General features: G+C 43.1%; 1 protein-coding gene across 2 annotated transcripts in view; it reads left to right on the top strand.

Moving 5' to 3' along the window:
• LOC137373082 (solute carrier family 53 member 1-like) overlaps window positions 1-20,494 on the top strand; it is a 454,369-nt gene that overhangs the window by 296,705 nt on the left and 137,170 nt on the right. For both annotated transcript variants that reach the window (XR_010975579.1, XM_068037939.1), the window contains exons 5-8: window positions 1,818-1,967; window positions 9,879-9,962; window positions 13,563-13,644; window positions 19,717-19,898. Coding sequence is in view for 1 of the 2 variants with exons in the window: in XM_068037939.1 (XP_067894040.1) it covers window positions 1,818-1,967; window positions 9,879-9,962; window positions 13,563-13,644; window positions 19,717-19,898 (498 nt within the window). In the remaining variant the exon portion in view is untranslated. The remainder of the gene's footprint in view (window positions 1-1,817; window positions 1,968-9,878; window positions 9,963-13,562; window positions 13,645-19,716; window positions 19,899-20,494) is intronic.

Consider the following 20,494-nt stretch of genomic DNA (forward strand, 5'->3'; position numbering starts at 1 on the left):
AGGTAACAAATATACTTAAGTGTATATTTTCCATACAGATTTTTGGGGAATATTTTGAATAAGAATGACTTCCCTTAAAGGTATTTGTCAATATTTTATTTGCAGTAGAAAGTATGCGCAATTAATTTTACGCAAGACTAATGTTTTGCTGCAACTCTGTAAAGTTGTACTTTTTAAAGAATGGATGGACCCCTCCCAGTTACTTGGCATTCACAGTGTTTACTTACACTCACTAGCGGATCAAGATACAGCTTTTTAGGATGTTAGCTGTATCTAAAGTTTACAGGGTCTCGGCTCCAGCTTGTGTCTCTGCTGCAGTTTTGGCTGCCTCCTGAAATGGAAACCTGTTGTGTTCATGTGCAGCTACTTTCAGCAGTCACTGTGTGCTTTCAAGTCCTGGACCACATGAAATTTTTTTTATTAATTCACGGACTGTGGTCATTATCGGCAAGGCCAACATTATCGGGGGCGGCACAGTGGCGTAGTGGTTAGCACCGCAGCCTCACAGCTCCAGCGACCCTTGTTCAGTTCTGGGTACTGCCTGTGTGGAGTTTGCAAGTTCTCCCTGTGACTGCATGGGTTTCCGCCGGGTGCTCCGGTTTCCTCCCACAGCCAAAGACTTGAAGGTGATAGGTAAATTGGCCATTATAAATTGCCTCTAGTGTAGGAAGGTGGTAGGAGAATGGTGGGGATGTGGTAGGGAATATGTGGTTAATGTAGGATTAGTATAAATGGGTGGTTGTTGGTCGGCACAGACTCGGTGGGCCGAAGGGCCTGTTTCAGTGCTGTATCTCTAAATAAATAAATAAATAAATTTATTGGCCATCCCAAATTGCCCTTGAGAAGATTGTGGTGAGATTACAGAGGAGATTTACAAGAATATTGCCAGGGCTTGAAAATTGCAGCTATGACGAAAGATTGGATAGGCTAGGGTTTTCCTTAGAACAGAGGAGGCTAAGGGGTGGCTTAATTGAGGCGTATAAAATTATGAGAGGCCTAAATAGAGTAGTCAGGAAATACCTGTTTCTCCTAGTGGAGAGATCAGTTACTGGGGGCACAGATTTAAGGTGGTTACTAGAAGGATCATAGGGAACATGAAGGGAAACGTTTTCACCCAGAGGGTGGTGAGTGTCTGGAATTCACTGTCTGGATCGGTGGTGGCGGCAGAAACCCTCAATTCATTTAAAAAGTACCTGCACCTGAGATGCTGTAACCTGCAAGGCTACAGACCAAGTGCTGGAAGATGGGATTAGATTGGGTGGCTAGTTTTTTCAGCCGGTGCAGACACAATGGGCTGAATGACCTGTTTCTGTGCCATAATTTTTTATGGTTCTATGTATCTGCAGTAATAATCCCAACTGCTGAATAACTGATGCCCTTACCTAACAAAAGTTATTTCACTATCGAGTTCATGGTGCTACTTGCATTGCAAAATTACCATGTGCAGGTGCTTACAAAAAGGCTACACTCTGTGTACAGTGCAGAACATGGAGAGCAAAGTGGGTGGGGCTGGGGCGTGGAGCAGCATGGAACAGTTCTGCAGAAGCCACCCTGCATCACTACCCAGCAAAAGGCATTTTTGTGAGCAGGCACTGTGGGCTCGGCAGTGAAATGTGCAACAACTGTTCAGTAGGAATGGGATAATTATGCCAAAAGAATCTACAAGTGCTCGTTTTGTACCTACACAGCTAAACAAAAAGGAATCCCAAAATGACACGTGAGCTCACACACTGACAAGTGCCCATACCCATTTGACACTTGTAGAAAAAAAATCAAAGTGACCAATATAAATTACCTGATGCTTTACTTTCTTTCAGAATCTGAATTTCACCGGCTTTCGAAAGATTCTGAAGAAGCACGATAAGATGCTGGAGACGAGCCGTGGTGCTGACTGGAGAGTGGCGCATGTCGAGGTAGCTCCATTCTATACCTGCAAGAAAATCACCCAGCTGATCAGCGAAACAGAGGTAAGAGGCAGAGAATATTCTACACTGTGAGATAAAACTAAGGTCCAGCAATCTTCTTGAAAGCTCAGCCACAGATTGTAGTATTGATGATGCCAGGAACTCTTTTCTTTTGGCCAATCTCTTTTTGTACCCTTGGAAATATTCTCTGATCTCTCCTGAAGCAACTGACCCATTCTAATGTCTTTACTTTTACAAGTGAACCTGTACATAGAGTGTTCATGGGCTCTATTGTTAAGAAACAATAGAGGTATTACACTACTGGTGTATTCTATAGACCACCAACTAATGGAAAGATATAGAGGAGCAAATTTGCAGGGAGGTTACAGAGTAGTGATAATGGGGACTTTAATTAACCAATATAGACTGGGATAATAATGTAAAGGGCAGAGAGGGGGATGACTTTCTGAAGCATGCTCAGCAAAATTGTCTTGATCAATATACTTCCGGCCCACTGAAGAAGGAGGTACTGCTTTATCTAATTCTGGGGAATGGGGTAGATCAAGTGTCAGCAAGGGAACATTTCGGGAACAGTTATCATACGGTTTAGGTCAGTTATGGAAAATCACAAGGAGCAATCTAGAGTAGAGATACTTAATTGGAGGAGAGCCAATTTCATTGTGATCAGAACAGATCTGTCCTAGATAAATTGGAATCAAAGATTGGCAAGCAAAACTGTAATGCACAATGGGCTACCTTTAAAGAGGAGATAGTCCGGGTACAGTAGAAGTACATTCTCACGAGGGGGAAAAGAAGGGCAACCAAAGCCAGAGCTCCCTGGATGATGAAAGAGATAGGGAGTAAGATGAAGCAGAAAAAGGATGTGTATAGTGTTATGACTGAGGTGGGAGGAGTGCACTGTTTATTCTAGTCCCACTTCTCCACAAGTCACAACATATTATTTTAAATTTTCCTACTTATTGATATGGCCAATCATATACTCTATTTTTCCCAGAATAGAACACACGTAGCAGGTTTCTTTAATGAACAACAAAATTATCAGTTTATTATAGAACAAATCTTAACTGGTACTGAAGCAAAACATAAACATACAGATTTTAAATTTTAAAGTTCCCTTTTTACCCTTCATACTCACACGCGCGCACATACACTGGTGAACCAAGAAAAGATAAAAGGGATTGCTGCAAACAGAAAAAATCTTGGGCTCGTTACTTGCTCATTTTTGAAGAAAAGAGCAGATGAGATATGTTGTTCCAAAACTAGCATACAGTCTAATTTCTGAGAACAGTTAGACAGGTCACTGAGATTTTTTAGAACAGTCCTTTTCAGGTGGCGTTGATAATTAATTTTCGCAGGCTTGCAGGCTTTCTTCAAAGACAGGAAACGAGATGAAATGACACAGTGAACTTCTAAGGGTCTTTTAGGGAGTTTCTGGAAAGTGAGCTGGGTTGTGGTCTTCTGTCCTTTCTTGATACTTCAGCAGACTTGACTTTATCTCACTCCAGAAGGTAAAACACACACACTGACCAACAAAGAAAAAGCTTTTTTTCTGCCCTTCCAGGTGTGCCCGGCTGCCACTGGACTTGTCCAAACAAAGGGGTGCTTGTTACCTCTCTGTCCCTGTTACCAGGGTTTCTGTTCTATCTTTAACTTGAGTCATGTGACAACCAGTAACATTGTTGCCAATCCGGCTCCCTTAGTGTCCCCTTGATGGCTGTCTTTTATAAAAAAAACTGGTCCAACATTTACTCAGTTTAACTATAAATTCATTTTAATGTTTTAACAAAAAACAGAATCACTTTCTTAACAATGGCAAATGTCAGGTTGATAATACAAGTGAGAACCAGGCTAAATACAGAAAGTTCAGAGGAAAAGTAAAAAAGAAATGAGAGGCAAAGAGAGAGTATGAGAAGAGACTGGCAGCTAATATAAAAGGGAATCCAGAAATCTTATATAGACGTATAAACAGTAAAAGGGTAGTAACAGAAAGTAGTGGGGCTGATTTAGGGACCAAAAAGGGGATTTACACATGAAGGCAGAGAGCACAGATGAGGTACTAAATGAATACTTTGCATCTATCTTTACCAAGGAAGAAGATGCTGCAGAAGTCATTTTGAAAGAGTAAGTAGCTGAGATACTGGATGGGCTAATAATTGAGAAGGAGGAGGTATTAGAAGGGCTGGCTATACTTAAAGTTGATAAGTCACCAGGAACAGATGGGATGCATCTGAGGATACTGAGGGAAGTAAGGGTGGAAATTGCAGAGGAACTGACCATAATCTTCCAATCCTGTTTAAAGGGAGCCGGTGGTGTATGGTATTGTCGCTGGACTAGTAACCCAGAGAATTGCTCTGGGGACATGGGTTTGAATCCCACCACAGCAGAAGGTGGAATTTGAATTCAGTTAATAAATCTGGAATTTAAAGATAGTCTAATGATGGCCATGAACTCATTGTCATTTGTTGTAAAAGCCCATCTGGTTCACGAATGTCCTTTAGGGAAGGAAATCTGCTGTCCTTATCTGGTCTGGCCTACATGTGACTCCAGACCCACAACGATGTGGTTGACTCTTACATGCCCTCTGAAATGGCCTAGCAAACCACTCAGTTGTGTCGAACTGCGACGAAGTCAATAAAAAAGGATGAAACCGGACAGACCACCCGGCATCGACCTTGGCACTGGAAATGACGATGGCAAACCCAGCCCTGTCGACCCTGCAAAGTCCTCCTTACTAACATCTGGGGGTTTGTGCCAAAGTTGGGAGAGCTGTCCCACAGACTAGTCAAGCAAAAGCCTGACATAGTCATACTCATGGAATCATACCTTACAGACAATGTCCCAGACACTGCCATCACCAGCCTTGGGTATGTCCTGTCCCACCAGCAGGACAAACCCAGCAGAGGTGGCGGCACAGTGGTGTACAGTCGGGAGGGAGTTGCCCATGGAGTTCTCAACATCGAGTCCAGACCCCATGAAGTCTCATGGCATCAGGTCAAACATGGGCAAGGAAACCTCCTGCTGATTACCACCTACCACCCTCCCTCAGCTGATGAGTCAGTACTCCTCCATATTGAACACCACTTGGAGGAAGCACTGAGAGTGGCATGGGCATCACCAAGAGTGGCTCTGTAACACCACTACTGACCGAGCTGGCCGAATCCTAAAGGACATAGGTGCTAGACAGGGTATGCGGCAGGTGGTGAGGGAACCAACAAGAGGGAATAGCATACTTGACCTCATCCTCACCAGTCTGCCTGCCGCAGATGCATCTGTCCATGACAGTATTGGTAGGAGTGACCACCGCACAGTTCTTGTGGAGACGAAGTCCCGCCTTCACATTGAGGATACCCTCCATCGTGTTGTGTGGCACCAACCACCATGCTAAATGGGATAGATTTCGAACAGATCTAGCAATGCAAAACTGGGCATCCACGAGGCGCTGTGGGCCATCAGCAGCAGCAGCAGAATTGTACTCAACCACAATCTGTAACTTCATAGCCCGGCATATTCCCCACTCTACTATTACCATCAAGCCAGGAGACCAACCCTGGTTCAATGAATAGTGCAGGAGGGCATGCCAGGACCAGCACCAGGCATACCTCAAAATGAGGTGTCAACCTGGTGAAGCTACAACACAGGACTACTTGCTTGCCAAATTGCATAAGCAGCATGCAATGGACAGGGCTAAGCGATCCCATAACCAACGCATCAGATCTAAACTCTGCAGTCCTGCCACATCCAGCCATGAATGGTGGTGGACAATTAAACAACTAACTGGAGGAGGTGGCTCCACAAATACCCCCATCCTCAATGATGGGGGAGCCCAGCACGTCAGTGCAAAAGATAAGGCAGAAGCATTTGCAGCAATCTTCAGCCAGAAGTGCCGAGTAGATGATCCATCTCAGCCTCCTCCTGAAGTCCGCAGCATCACAGATGCCAGACTTCAGCCAACTTGATTCACTCCATGTGATATCAAGAAACATCTGAAGACACTGGATACTGCAAAAGCTATGGGCCCTGACAATATTCCGGCAATAGTACTGAAGACCTGTGCTCCAGAACTTGACGCGCCCCTAGCCAAACTGTTCCAGTCCAGCTACAACACTGGCATCTACCCTGCAATGTGGAAAATTGCCCAGGTATGTCCTACTGCCCCATCAGTCTACTCTCAATCATCAGTAAAGTGATGGAAGGTGTCATCAACAGTGCCATCGAGCAACACTTGCATAGCAATAACCTGCTCACTGACGCTCAGTTTGGGTTTTGCCAGGGCCTACAACTCCTGACCTCATTACAGCCTTGTTCAAACATGGACAGAAGAGCTGAACTCAAGAAGTGAGGTGAGAGTGACTGCCCTTGACATCAAGGCAGCGTTTCACCGAGTATGGCATCAAGGAGCTCTGGCAATACTGAAGTCAATGGGAATCGGGGAAAACTCTCTGCTGGTTTGAATCATACCGAGCGCAAAGGAAGATGGTTGTGGTTGTTGGAGGTTAATCATCTCTGCTCCGGGACATTCCTCAGGGTAGTGTCCTAGGCCCAACCATCTTCAGCTGCTTCATCAATGACCTTCCTTTAATCATAAGGTCAGAAGTGGGGATGCTCGCACAACTTTCAGCACCATTCGCGACTGACGCAGTCGGTGTAGAAATGCAGCAAGACCTGGACAGTATCCAGGCTTGGGCTGATAGATGGCAAGGCTTATTCGTGCCACACAAGTGCCAGGCCCAGGCAATGACCATCTCCAACAAGAGAGAATCTAACCATCCCCCCTTGACATTCACTGTCATTAAGATCGCTGAATCCCCCACTATCAATATCCTAGGGGCTACCATTGACCAGAAACTGAACTGGAATAGCCATATCAATACCCTGGCTACAAGAGCAGGTCAGAGGCTAGGAATCCTGCAGTGAGTAACTCGCCTCCTGACTCCCCAAAGCCTGTCCACCATCTACAAGGCACAAGTAAGGAGTGTGATGGAATACTGTCCACTGCCTGGATGGGTGCTGCTCCAACAACACTATCCAGGACAAAGCAGCCCGCTTGATTGGCAGCCCATTCACAAACATTCACTCTCTCCACCACCGACGTACAGTGGCAGCAGTGTGTACCATCTATAAGATGCACTACAGCAACGCACCAGGGCTCCTTAGACAGCACCTTCCAAACCCGCGACCTGTACCAACTAGAAGGACAAGGGCAGCAAATGCATGGGAACGCCACCACCTGCAAGTTCCCCTCCAAGTCACATACCATCCTGACTTGGAACTTTATCGCCATTCCTTCACTGTCGCTGGGTCAAAATCCTGGAACTCCCTTCCTAATAGCACTGTGGGTATACCTACCCCAAATGGACTGCAGTGGTTCAAGAAGACAGCTCACCACCACCTTCTTAAGGGCAAATAGGGATGGGTAATAAATGCTGGCCTGGCCAGCGATGCTCACATCCCAAGAATGAATAAAAAAAGCATACAGGTATGGTGCCCCTGGAGAATTGCAAATGTTTACACCCTTGTTCAAAGAAGTGTTTAAGGATAAACCCAGCAAGTGCAGGCAAGTCAGTTTAACCTCGGTAGTAGGGGGAAAGCTTTTAAGAAACCATAATCTGAGACAAAATTAACAGTCATTTGGACAAATGTGGATTAATTAAGGAAAGCCAGCAGAGATTTATTCATGGCAAATCGTGTTTAACTAACTTTGTTGAGTTTTTTGATAAGGTAACAGGGTTTATGTGGGTAATACAGTTGATGTGGTGTACATGGACTTGCAAAAAATATTTGATAAAGTGCTACATAATAGACTTAAAGTTGAAGCTCGTGGAATAAAAGGGACAATGATAACATGGATACAAAGTTGGCTGAGTGACAGGAAACCGAGAGTAGCGGTAACGGTTGTTTTTTGGACTGGCGGAAGTTATACACTTGGGTTCCCGAGGGGTTCCCTAGGACCAATGCTTTTCTTGCTATGTATTAATATCCGAGACTTGGGTGTACAAGGTCCAATTTCAAAATTTGCAGATGACCACAGAACTTAGAAGTATAGTGAAATGTGAGGAGGATGGTGATAGACTTCAAGACAATATGGACAGGCTGGTGGAATGGGTGGACATGTCGCAGATGAAATTTAATGTAGAAAAGTCTTGGTATGAGGAATGAGGAGAGGCGATATAAAATAAAGGGTGTGCAGGAATGGAGAGACTTGGGGATATGTGTGCATAAATCGCAGGTGGCAGGGCAGTTGAGAAAGTGGTTAAAAAGGCATACAGGATCCTAGGCTTTATAAATAGAGGCATAGAGTACAAAAGCAAGGAAGTTATGATGAACCTTTATAAATTGCTAGTTTAATCTCAGCTGGAGTATTTTGTCCAATTCTGGGCATAAGGCTTTAGAGAGGGCACGGTAAAGATTTACAAGAATGGTTCTAGGGATGAGGCACTACAGTTATGTGGATAGATTGGGGGTGTTCGACATACAGAAGAGAAGGTTGAGAGGAGATATGTTAGAGGTGTTCAAAGTTATGAGGGGCTAGACAAACTAAATAAAGAGAAACTGTTCCCATTGTAGAAGTGTCAAGAACCAGACGACACCAATTTAAGGTGATTCGCAAAAGAACCAACAACGACATGAGGAAGAGCATTTTTATGCAGCAAGTGGTTAGGATCTAGAATGCACTGCCTGAGAGGTGCAGGTTGGGAATTGGATAAACGCCTGAAGGGAGAAAATTTGCAGGGCGAGGGGAATTGGCAGTGGAATGGAATTAGCTGAATTGCCCTTGCAAAGAGCTGGCATGAACATAATGGGCTGAATGGCCTCCTGTGCTGTAACCATTCTGTGATTCTATGTGAGTGAGAGGGACAGCATCACATGAGTCACTGTCGTAGCCATCAGGAGTGTAAACACTGGCTGGAACCGACAATGCATGCTGCTACCCAATCACCCATCACCCAACCCAACAATCATAGGACCCCAGTTTGCTGAATATTTTTTAGTGTTCAAAGAGAATCATACAGCACAGAGGAGACCATTCAGCTTTTCATGCCTGTGTCAGCTCTTTAAAAGTATTATCCAATTATTCCCACTTCCCCACTCCTCCTCCATATCCCTGCAGTTTTTCTCCCCTTAAAGTATTTGTCCAGTTCCCTTTTCAAAGTTGCTAGTAAATCTGCTTCCATCACACTTTCAAGCAGTGCATTCCAGATCATCATAACTTGCTGCGTATAAAAAAAGTACCCTCCTCTCCCTCTGAATGTTTTGCCAATTATGTTAAATCTGTGTGCTCTATTAGAACCATTCATAACTTTGAACGCTCATTAAAGCTTCCCTTAATCTTACTGCTCTAATGAAAGCACTCCCAGTATTCTGGCTGTTAATTTCTTTTACCTAATTGTGTTTCAGTCTATCCAACTGCCCTAATTTCAAATATTACTGTTTTAGTTAATTCAGCAAATTCATAAGCAACTTCACATTAAATTAATCCAGTAGTGTAGAGGTTATAGTATTCGACCAGCAATGCCGCGGTCAAAAGTTCAAATTTCACCATGGCAGATTGTGAAATTGAATTGACTAAACTGAGTGATTTGCAGGATCTCAGCAGAAAAATGACCATTGTTTCAACTGGGGATAGCGCCGGCTCAACTGTGATGCCCCTCCCGCCTCTCACAGTTGAGCCCACCAGCACTCAGAATTTGCCAGGCCTGCTTCTGCCAACACCTGACTCAAGCCCTGCTTTATGTGACCAACTCTTAATGTCCTCTAATAGCTTAGCAAGCCACTCATTTGTAAAATGACTGCTATTGGCAACTAGGGATTGGCGATAAATGCTAAAAAATAAATAACAAATAACGGTCATTAGTATGTACCAGGTAGGGAATGAGTAACTTCAAGTTTGATGACTAATTATTTATAATTTTTATTTGAGGTGCCCTGGTGAGACTAGTTTTTTTTTCTCGGTAGGCTCTCGTTACCACAGAATTGGAAGGCGGTGACAGGCAGAAAGCCATGAAGAGGTTGCGAGTACCACCCCTTGGAGCTGCACAGGTTAGTCCTGGTTGCATTAAATTTCAAGTGAGAGTGTTTTCATTTCTCTTATTGTTTCTTGCTTTGAGAGGTGATACCATTGATATAATCGATTACTGCGATGGGTACCTTGAAACACTTTTTCTTTCAGTAAATATTTTTGTGCTCAAGGTGAAAGATGCATGAGCTAGCCCAGTAGTGCTTGCCTGAGTCAGTAGGTTGTGGGTTTGTGCCCCACTCCAGGACCTGAGCCCATACTGTAGGCTGAGACTGCAATGCAACACTGAAGGAGTGCAGCATTTTCACAGGTGCCATCTTTCAGATGAGACATTAAATTGATGCCCTGTCTACCCTCTCGGGTGGCATAAAATATTCCATGGCATTGCTCAACAACAACAACTTACATTTATATAGTGTCTTTAACATAGTGAAACATCACTAGATGTTTCACAGGAGCATTATTAGATAAAATTTGACTCCGAGCCACTTAAGGACAGATGACCAAAAACTTGCTCAAAGAAGTAACTTTTGAGGAGTATCTTATAGGAGGTAGCGAGGTGGAGAGTTTAGTGAGGGAATTCCAGGGCTAAGGGCCTAGGCAGCTGAAGACACAGCCACCAATAGAGACGATAGAAATGGGGGCTGCACAACAGGCCAAAATTGGAGGAACGCCGGGATCTTGAAGATTTGTAGGATTGGAGGAGGTCGCAGAGGTAGGGAGGGTCAAAGCCATGGAGGGATTTGAACATTAGGATGGGAATGTTAAATTTGAGGCATTGCCAGACTGGAAGCTTATGTGGGTGACCGCAGGGGTGATGTGTGAATGGAACTTAGCACAAGTTAGGATAGAGCAACAGAATTTTCAATGAGCTCAATTTTAACGAGAAACAATTTTAATGAGAAAGGGCTGATTAACAATCTTGTTGTAAAAGAACCTTTAGGGATGAGTGACCATAATGTGTTAGAATTTTACATTATGTTTAAAAGTGAGATAGTTCAGTCTGAAGCCAGGATGTTAAATTTGAACAAAGGAAATTGTGAAGGTATGAGGGGCAAATTGACTGAGGTGGATTGGGAAAATACGTTAAAAGATAAGGCAGCACATAAGCAATGGATAGTCCTTAAAGAAATATTACATAGTTTACAGCAACTATACATTCCTTCAAGGCACAAAAACCCCCAAAATAAAGGCAGTCAACCGTGGATAACAAATGGAGTTAAGGATTGTATAAGATTAAAAGAAAAGATCTATAAAGTTGCCAGAAATAGTATTAAACCTGATGATTAGGAGGATTTTAGAATACAGCAAAGGAGGACCAAGAAACTGATAAAGAAAGGGAGAATAGAATATGAATGTAAACTAGCAAAAAACACAAAAACGGACTATTATAGCTTCTATAGGTACGTAAAAAGGAAACATTTAGCTAAGACAAATGTGGATCCATTACAGGCAGGGTCAGGAGAATTTATAATGGGGAATAGAGAAATGGCAGAGAAGCTAAATGATTACTTTGTGTCTGTCTTCACTAAGGAAGATACAAGAAATCTCCCAGAATTGGAGATCCAACGGAGTAGGAAGAATGAGGAATTAAAGGAAATTAGTATTAGTAAAAAGGTTATATTGGAGAAATTAATGGGGCTGAAGGTTGATATGTCCCCAGGACCTGTTATTCTACATCCCAGAGTGTTGAAAGAGGTAGCTGTGGTGATAGTGGATGCATTGATGATCATCTTCCAAAATTCTATAGATTCTGGAGCGGTTCCTGCAGATTGGAAGGTCGCAAATGTCAGCCCACTATTTAAGAAGGGAGGGAGAAAGAAAGCAGGGAACTACAGGCCTTACATCAGTAGTAAGGAAAATGTTAGAATCTATTTTAAAGGTTGTGATAAATTGACACTTGGATAATAATCTGATTGGGCATATTCAACATGTATTTATGAATGGGAAATCATGTTTGCGGAATCTGTTGGAGTTTTTTGATGGTACTAACAGAATTGATAAAAGGGAGTCGGTGGACGTTGTATACTTGGATTTTCAGAAGGCTTTTGATAAAATCCCCCACAAGAGGTTGGTTAGAAAATTTAAAGCACATGCGATAGGAGATAATCTACTGGCATGGATTAAGGATTGGATAACAGGCAGAAAACAGAGAGTCGAAATAAACGGGTCATTCTCGCATTGGCAGGCTGTGACTAGTGGGGTACCACAAGGATCAGTTTTGGGACCTAGCTGTTCACAATATATATCAATGGTTTGGATGTGGGGGCAAAGTGTAATATTTCCAAGTTCGCAGATGACACAAAACTAGGTGGGAATGTGTGTTGTGAGGAAGATACAAACCAGCTTCAAGAGGATTTGGACAGACTTAGTGAGTGGACAAGAACGTGGCAGATGGAATATAATGTGGAAAAATGTGAGGTTATCCATTTTGGTAGGAGGAACAGATGTGCAGAGTATTTCTTAAATGGTAAGAGATTAGAGAGTGTAGATGTACAAAGGGACCAGGGTGTCCTCATCAATAAGTCACTGAAAGCTAACATGCAGGTACAGCAAGCAATTAAGAAGGCTAATGGTATGTTAGCCTTTATTGCAAGAGGATTTGAGTGCAGGAGTAGTGAAGACTTGCTTCAATTGTATAGAACCTTGGTTAGACCGCACCTGGAATTCTGTGTGCAGTTTTGGTCCCCTTACCTTAGGAAGGATATTATTGCCATAGAGGGAATGCAACGAAAGTTCACCAGACTTGTTCCCAGGATGGCGGGACTGTCCTATGAAGAGACACTGGGGAAACTGGACCTGTGTTCTCTAGAGTTTCCAAGAATGAGAGGTGATCTCCTTGAAACCTATAAAATAATTAAAGGGATAGACAGGGTAAATGCCAGTAAGATATGTTCCTTGGTTGGGGCGGTGGGGGGGGCGGGTCTAGAACCAAGGGACACCATTTCAAAATAAGGAGAAAGCCACTTAGGACAGAGATGAGGAGAAATTTCTTTGCTCAGAGGGTTGTGAATCTTTGGAATTCTCTACCCCAGAGGGCTTTGGAAGCTCAGTCATTGAGTATGTTTAAAGCAAAGATTGACAGATTTCTAAATACCAGTGACATAAGGGGATATGGGGATAGTGTGGGAAAAAGGCATTGAAGTGGATGACCATTATTATCGTATTGAATGGTGGAGCAGGCTGGATGGCCGACTCATGCTCCTATGTTTCTGTTGTCATTAAAACACTTGTATGAAATGCATCTTGTGCCTTGTATTTCCTAAAACTCAGCAGAGATTTGTGCGAGGAGTTCGGGCATGTGAATTATTACTGTTTAGGAATATCTGGAGTTGTTTCATGGTTTTGATAAGAGTTAAAGTATTGCTGAAAATAGCAACATGCTTTTGAAGCTTTTCGTCTTGCACTCATCATGACAATATGCAAGAATAACCAATGTAAGGGAAAATGACAACTTATACTGCAGTATAAGTTGTTTTCCCTTAAATTGGTTATTCTTGCATATTAACCTGATGAGTGCAAGACGAAAAGCTTCGACAACATGTCTTTATTTTCAGCAGTTAAAGTATTATTCCTGTGTTTTTTTATGTCTTATCTGTGTCTCTTTGTCTTTTTTTTTACAGCCAGCCCCAGCATGGACCATATTCAGGGTGGGAATGTACTTTGGAATTTTTGTTGTACTACTTGCTGCTCTGATACTCATAGGTAAATGTCAGGACCATGTACGCATTAGTTTTCTGCATTCAAAAGGAACTGTGTTTGTGTCTGTTTAACTTTTCTGACTTGTTTGAAGTGAGGATGCCACACGCTGTTCTTCTCACACAGCTGTATTGCCAGGGGGGATCCACTTCCTCAGCCAAACTTGCCTCGGGATAACATACCTGTGCACACACTGAAATAGTTGATACCAAAAACCTTTCCTATTTGCTTTCCTCCTCCACCCAATTTTCTCTTCTCTTCCCATGAAGGTGTTGTCTCATTCTGGGGCACAGTTCCTAGTGGCACTGGTCACCTTCTGGTACCACAGCCACTATTCCTTATATGGATCCTTGACTGTGAGTATTCAACTATGGGAAGCATCACAGCTGAACCTAAACCTGCTCTCACTCGACATCCACTCTCACTCTGTCTAGCAAGGGTTGCTGGATAGGAATCAGGAGTGAGAACCCTCACTGATTTCTCCCCTCCATTACTGCAGTACTGAGAGCAATTGTAATGCCAGGTTAAGATCAGCTAACTCAGCACACAAATGATGGTATGTCCAGCTCAGTGTCACACCCGGTGTGCTCTTTAAGCACTCCCTCATTGGGGGATCTACTTCTCTTTTTAAGTATGAGCTAAATTTCCCCCACTGCCCCTAAAAAAGTAATTTCCACAAAATGTGAGCAATGAGTATTGTGAAGCTAATGTTTTAAAGTCATGCAGGTTAACCAGATTCCAGTATGCTTGACTTCCCACCTTTCTCGTTCCATTTCAAGTACCCAGTTCTGTTCGTATTGGAGTCAGGTAGTTGTTGTTTGTGATGCTTATGCACTTTCAGAGCTTTGAGAAAAAGGTTACCAGGATGAACGGTGTTCACTAATTGTAAACTGAGGATCATTGCCGTGAGCGTATTCACATTTAAGTCATGGCCCTGCTTCTCCTTCAGGAATTACTCTCTGAAAATATCACTAACAGGAGCAGAGATTAGCTGGCAAATTAAGGAGGTGCAGCTTCTGCAATGCTCTGTCATTAGATGAACCTCACCACGTAACCAGCAAAATTATGGTCCCGGGGCTCTCACGTAATGCAGTGAGTCAGTAGTATGTATCCTCTGTTTATATTGTGGCATTTTCATCTCTCCACCCTTCCCAAAAGACAGTTTTGTGGATCCAAAGACTAATCTGTGGTGTATGATTTATATATCATGGCCCCACAAACCAGAAGCAAGGTAAAAATAACCACAGTGTGTCATACAGACAATAAGGTCCCAGGATGAATTACCTCATCTGTGCTGAATCAGCTGTTCTCAGCCAGGACAGCCGTTGGTAGAAGGCAGGGGTAACAGTTCCCTCAGGGCCACTGAACTAGGGAGGGGAGAACCAGCCAGGATTCCCGTTTGTCGTTGCCAACCATTGACCCCTGGCTGGGAAATGCACTTGTGTGGTCATCGAGTAAAGGCAGGTTCAGGCTTGACTGCAGTGCCATCCCTGGTCAAACAGCCTATCAAAACTCCCTGCAGTCAATTTTCACTGCCTTGCCTTTTCTCTGACTGAATATTTTTGGATAATCTCAGGAATAAATTACTACTGTGTCCTGTTATCGTGTATCAAAGTTGATTATTTATTCATCCCATGTGTGGATTTTGAATTATCCAGTAGAAGACTCGAAGAGCACATCTACAGGAAATAAAATTGAAACTGCCTTTAAAATAAAAGAATGAACAAATGTTCTGGGACAGTGCACACAGTGTGCTAATTGTACCATGGACAGGTCCATGTTCCACATTGGGACACTTGATGAATGAAGGTACTTGGCTGTGGTGTTGAAGAGGAGACTGGACACTTCCTGTGCGAGAAGGAGGCAAGTCATACAGTGCCAAATTCATCCTTATTCTTGCCGTCAATTACAGGGAGGCATTGTTGGGCACAGGGTGAGGGGGAAGAAGGAAGGGTGGCTTGACCCACTTGTAAACTAGGTAGTGATGCATGAGAGGAAGTAATCCAGACATACAAAATAGGTACAAAAAGGAAAAAGAACAAATGTTATGACTTCATTTGGGACTAATAATGGAAACGTACAGAAATACTTTGGCAGCTATTCAAATGGCAGAAATCACTGGCACAGTTTTCCTTCAAAGTGCTATTAGCTCCATCTCCTGCAGACGTGATGCTTTGCTGCCTTGTTGAGTGGAAGAGATTTCTGCTTCTGACATTATTATTCATTTTAATGTAGATAGTGAGATCAAAAGATGCTTACAGATGAGGAAGACCATTTGGCTTATCTTCGTTCTTTCATCCTAAAAGACCCGACATTCACCTTATTGCTTCATCTAATAGTTTACTAAATGATTCCAGAGGTTTTACTTCCACCACTCTGCCTGGAAGTCCATTCCAAGTGTTGCTCATTCTCTGCTTCTGGAATTATCTTGGGATATCAATTATAATATTACTATTTACTACTTTGATCAATGTCCTCTTGTCCTACTTGCACATGTTAATTTCAAGTAATATTATGAATTTGCCTCAGCTTCCCATCCTGGTGAAAAAGCCAGAGTTTCTTCAGTCTTTCTAGTTGGCACTAAGGGAGACTGCTGTTTCCTTTAGTCTGAAGGTGCTAAATTGGGGGAAGGCAAATTATAACAATATGAGGCAGGAACTGAAGAATTTAGATTGGGGGCGGCTGTTTGAGGGTAAATCAACATCTGACATGTCGGAGTCTTTCAAACGTCAGTCGATTAAAATCCAGGACCAGCATGTTCCTGTGAGGAAGAAGGATAAGTTTGGCAAGTTTCGGGAACCTTGGATAACGCGGGATATTGTGAGCCTAGTCAAAAAGAAAAAGGAAGCATTTGTAAGGGCTGGAAGGCTAGGAGTAGACTAATCCCTTGAGGAATATAAAGATAGTAGGAAGGAACTTAAGCAAGGAGTCAGGAGGGCTAAAAGGGGTCATGAAAAGTCATTGGCAAACAGGATTAAGGAAAATCCCAAGGCTTTTTATACGTATATAAAGAGCAAGAGGGTAACTAGGGAAAGGGTTGGCCCACTCAAGGACAGAGAAGGGAATCTATGTGTAAAGCCAGAGGAAATGGGTGAGGTACTAAATGAGTACTTTGCATCAGTATTCACCAAGGAGAAGGACTTGGTGGATGATGAGCCTAGGGAAGGGAGTGTAGATAGTCTCAGTCATCTCATTATCAAAAAGGAGGAGGTGTTGGGTGTCTTGCAAAGCATTAAGGTAGATAAGTCCCCAGGGCCTGATGGGATCTACCCCAGAATACTGAGGGAGGCAAGGGAAGAAATTGCTGGGGCCTTGACAGAAATCTTTGCATCCTCATTGGCTACAGGGGAGGTCCCAGAGGACTGGAGAATAGCCAATGTTGTTCCTTTGTTTAAGAAGGGTAGCAAGGATAATCCAGGAAATTATAGGCCGGTGAGCCTTACGTCAGTGGTAGGGAAACTATTAGAGAGGATTCTTCGGGACAGGATTTACTCCCATTTGGAAAAAAATGAACTTGTTAGCGAGAGGCAGCATGGTTTTGTGAAGGGGAGGTCATGTCTCACTAATTTGATTGAGTTTTTTGAGGAAGTGATAAAGGTGATTGATGAAGGAAAGGCAGTGGCTGTTGTCCATATGGACTTCAGTAAAGCCTTTGACAAGGTCCCTCATGGCAGACTGGTACAAAAGGTGAAGTCACATGGGATCAGAGGTGAGCTGGCAAGATGGATACAGAACTGGCACAGTCATAGAAGACAGAGGATAGCAGTGGAACGGTGCTTTTCTGAATGGAGGGATGTGACTAGTGGTGTTCCGCAGGGATCAGTGCTGGGACCTTTGCTGTTTGTAGTATATATAAATGATTTGGAGGAAAATGTAGCTGGTCTGATTAGTAAGTTTGCGGACGACACAAAGGTTGGTGGAGTTGCGGATAGTGTTCAGGATTGTCAAAGGATACAGCAGGATAGAGATCGGTTGGAGACTTGGGCGGAGAACTTGCAGATGGAGTTTAATCCGGACAAATGTGAGGTAATGCATTTTGGAAGGTCTAATGCAGGTGGGAACTATACAGTAAATGGCAGAACCCTTAGGAGTATTGACAGGCAGAGAGATCTGGGCGTACAGGTCCACAGGTCACAAAGTGGCAACGCAGGTGGATAAGGTAGTCAAGAAGGCATACGGCATGCTTGCCTTCATTGGTCGGGGCATAGAGTATAAAAATTGGCAAGTCATGTTGCAGCTGTACAGAACCTTAGTTAGGCCACACTTAGAATATTGCGTGCAATTCTGGTCGCCACACTACCAGAAGGACGTGGAGGCTTTGGAGAGGGTCCAGAGGAGGTTTACCAGGATGTTGCCTGGTCTGGATGGCATTAGCTATGAGGAGAGGTTGGAAAAACTTGGATTGTTTTCACTGGAACGATGGAGGTGGAGGGGTGACATGATAGAGGTTTACAAAGCTATGAGCGGCATGGACAGAGTGGATAGTCAGAAGCTTTTTCCCAGGGTGGAAGAGTCAGTTACTCGGGGACATAGATTTAAGGTGCGAGGGGCAAGGTTTCGAGGGGATGTGCGAGGCAAGATTTTTTACACAGAGGGTGGTGAGTGCCTGGAACTTGCTGCCAGGGGAGGTGGTGGAAGCAGATACGATAGCAACATTTAAGAGACATCTTGAAAAATATATGAATAGGAAGGTAATAGAGGGATATGGGTCCCGGAAGTGCAGACTAAGCATACTAAATAGTCAGTTGTTCTTTTTGCTGTACTGACAATTGAAGTAAATTGCATCCAGAAGATATTAGCCTCTTGTGCTGAGAAGAAGGAGCCCACTATTTTTTGTCAAATCTCTATTTGAGCTAGACTATTTCCAACTCTCAGCTGTTGTGATTTGTCCCAAGGCCCACCATCGACTTGAATCGATTGGTGCTATGCAGGACAACATTCTCTGTTGCGCAGTATTAGGTACCAATCTTTTTTTTTGTTCAACCCAGGATTAAGATACAAGCAGAGACTGCTCAAATAGGGGAACAGTATTCAAATTTTGCACAAAGTTTTGGAGAGCTAATTGTTTTTGAGGGGAAAATAGTGTTTTGCATAGAAGAGAAAAACCAAGCTTCTTGAAGGCTGTTTTAGCAATGCTTCAGTTGTTGGAGTGCTATCCGCAGTTAGAACAGACTGAGATCAAGAGTGTCCGTAGATGAAGGAGTCAAGCAACTAAAGGTGAGGCCTGCTAGCAGTTGACTAGATTTGTCCCTCCCTATCTCTAATCTCCTCCAACCCTCAGATCTAATTCTGCCTTCAGTTGCCAAGGCTTTAAGCTCTGAAATTCCTTCCCTAAAGCTTTCTGCCTGTTTACCTTGCTCATCTACTTTTAAGATGCTCTGTAAAACCTACCTCTTTGACTAAACGTTTGGCCACCTGACCTAATACCTCCTGATGAGGCTTGATGCCGAATTATGTTTGATACCACTCATGTGAAGTGTCATCGGGCATTTTGCTATACGCTATGTAAAGCAATTGTAATTATTGTTGGTGAGCAAAAAATATGAAGTAACCATGCCTTCAAAAAATTATAAGAAACATGATGATCATTATCCAATTGAAAGATATGCTATGTGGTTAAGATTTAGCAATTCAGCAGTTGCACTGAGAGGAATGTTAGTTCTGTGTACTGAGGATGTGTAAGCGGAACTAGGTGAAGAAATTACTGAATTTGGACAGACTTGTCACCAAAGTGGTGACTGTTTGGATGGTGGAGGAGATTATTGATATGGAGAAAGAACTGATTTTCTCTAGCATTTAAGGCTCAATCAGAAGGCGAAGCATCAGTTACAACATGAGTCGAGAGAGGTATGACTCGATCACCTTAAATGTGGCTTTGGTGGAACATGATACAGTGATGACTTGTTTAGAAATTCATGGAGCTAGATCCTATCAAAGGTTTTGTTGATGTCAAAATTAATGACAAATAAATGTTCAAAAATAGAGGTCCAGAGGTTCACGTGAAAAGAATAGTTCAGTCTGGGTAGTTGGTGTTGATCAGCAGCTCAACTGCTTTAACAATTTTGCTCCATCTTCCAGCTAAATCAAAAAAGGGAAACATTTGGCCCTTAGTGCGTATTTACCGTGGTGGATTTCTTCTGATCGAGTTTCTCTTCCTGCTTGGCATCAACACATACGGCTGGCGGCAGGCTGGAGTGAATCACGTACTAATCTTTGAACTCAACCCCAGGAGCAATCTGTCCCATCAGCATCTGTTCGAGGTTAGTCACTGCAGATTTGATTGACATGCCTGTGACAAGTATTATCTTTCACAGTGGTGTGGTGTTTACTTAATCTATTCATTCACAAAGTCCAGTTCCATTGATGCTCAACACTCCAAGCCAATAATCACAATGCCTACAATAGTCTAATTTCATATCAGCATGTTTAAGACTAATTTCACTGCATGTTTTTGTATTAATCATAACTTAATGTCTTTTATTAGGCACCTGAATTTGGGTCATCTCTGAATAACTATTCTCAATCAATCCCAGTTCCGTTTTCTTCAGTAGAAAAATGTTCCCTTAAATGTGTGCCTGAACATTGAGAGTCTCTCTACTGCCTGTGTTGGGTTATTTCATTTGCAGCCTGTGCAGTCCCACTCATTCACATTCTCTTGTTATTTTATTTGTTCCTTCTGGGCTAGTTTCAAACATTGTTAATAATGCTTTCATAGAACCCCAGTGGGCACTTAGCCACCTCAAAAGAAGCTGCATTCAGCAGCACTGTTTGACATCTCTTTAAATTTATCGCTGACCTAAACATGGAAACACCCCACAACTGCATGGTAGCGCTTGGTAAATTACATTTGGAGGAT

Source organism: Heterodontus francisci, chromosome 8 (genome assembly GCF_036365525.1).
Source record: "Heterodontus francisci isolate sHetFra1 chromosome 8, sHetFra1.hap1, whole genome shotgun sequence".
Taxonomy (NCBI): Eukaryota; Metazoa; Chordata; class Chondrichthyes; order Heterodontiformes; family Heterodontidae; genus Heterodontus; species Heterodontus francisci.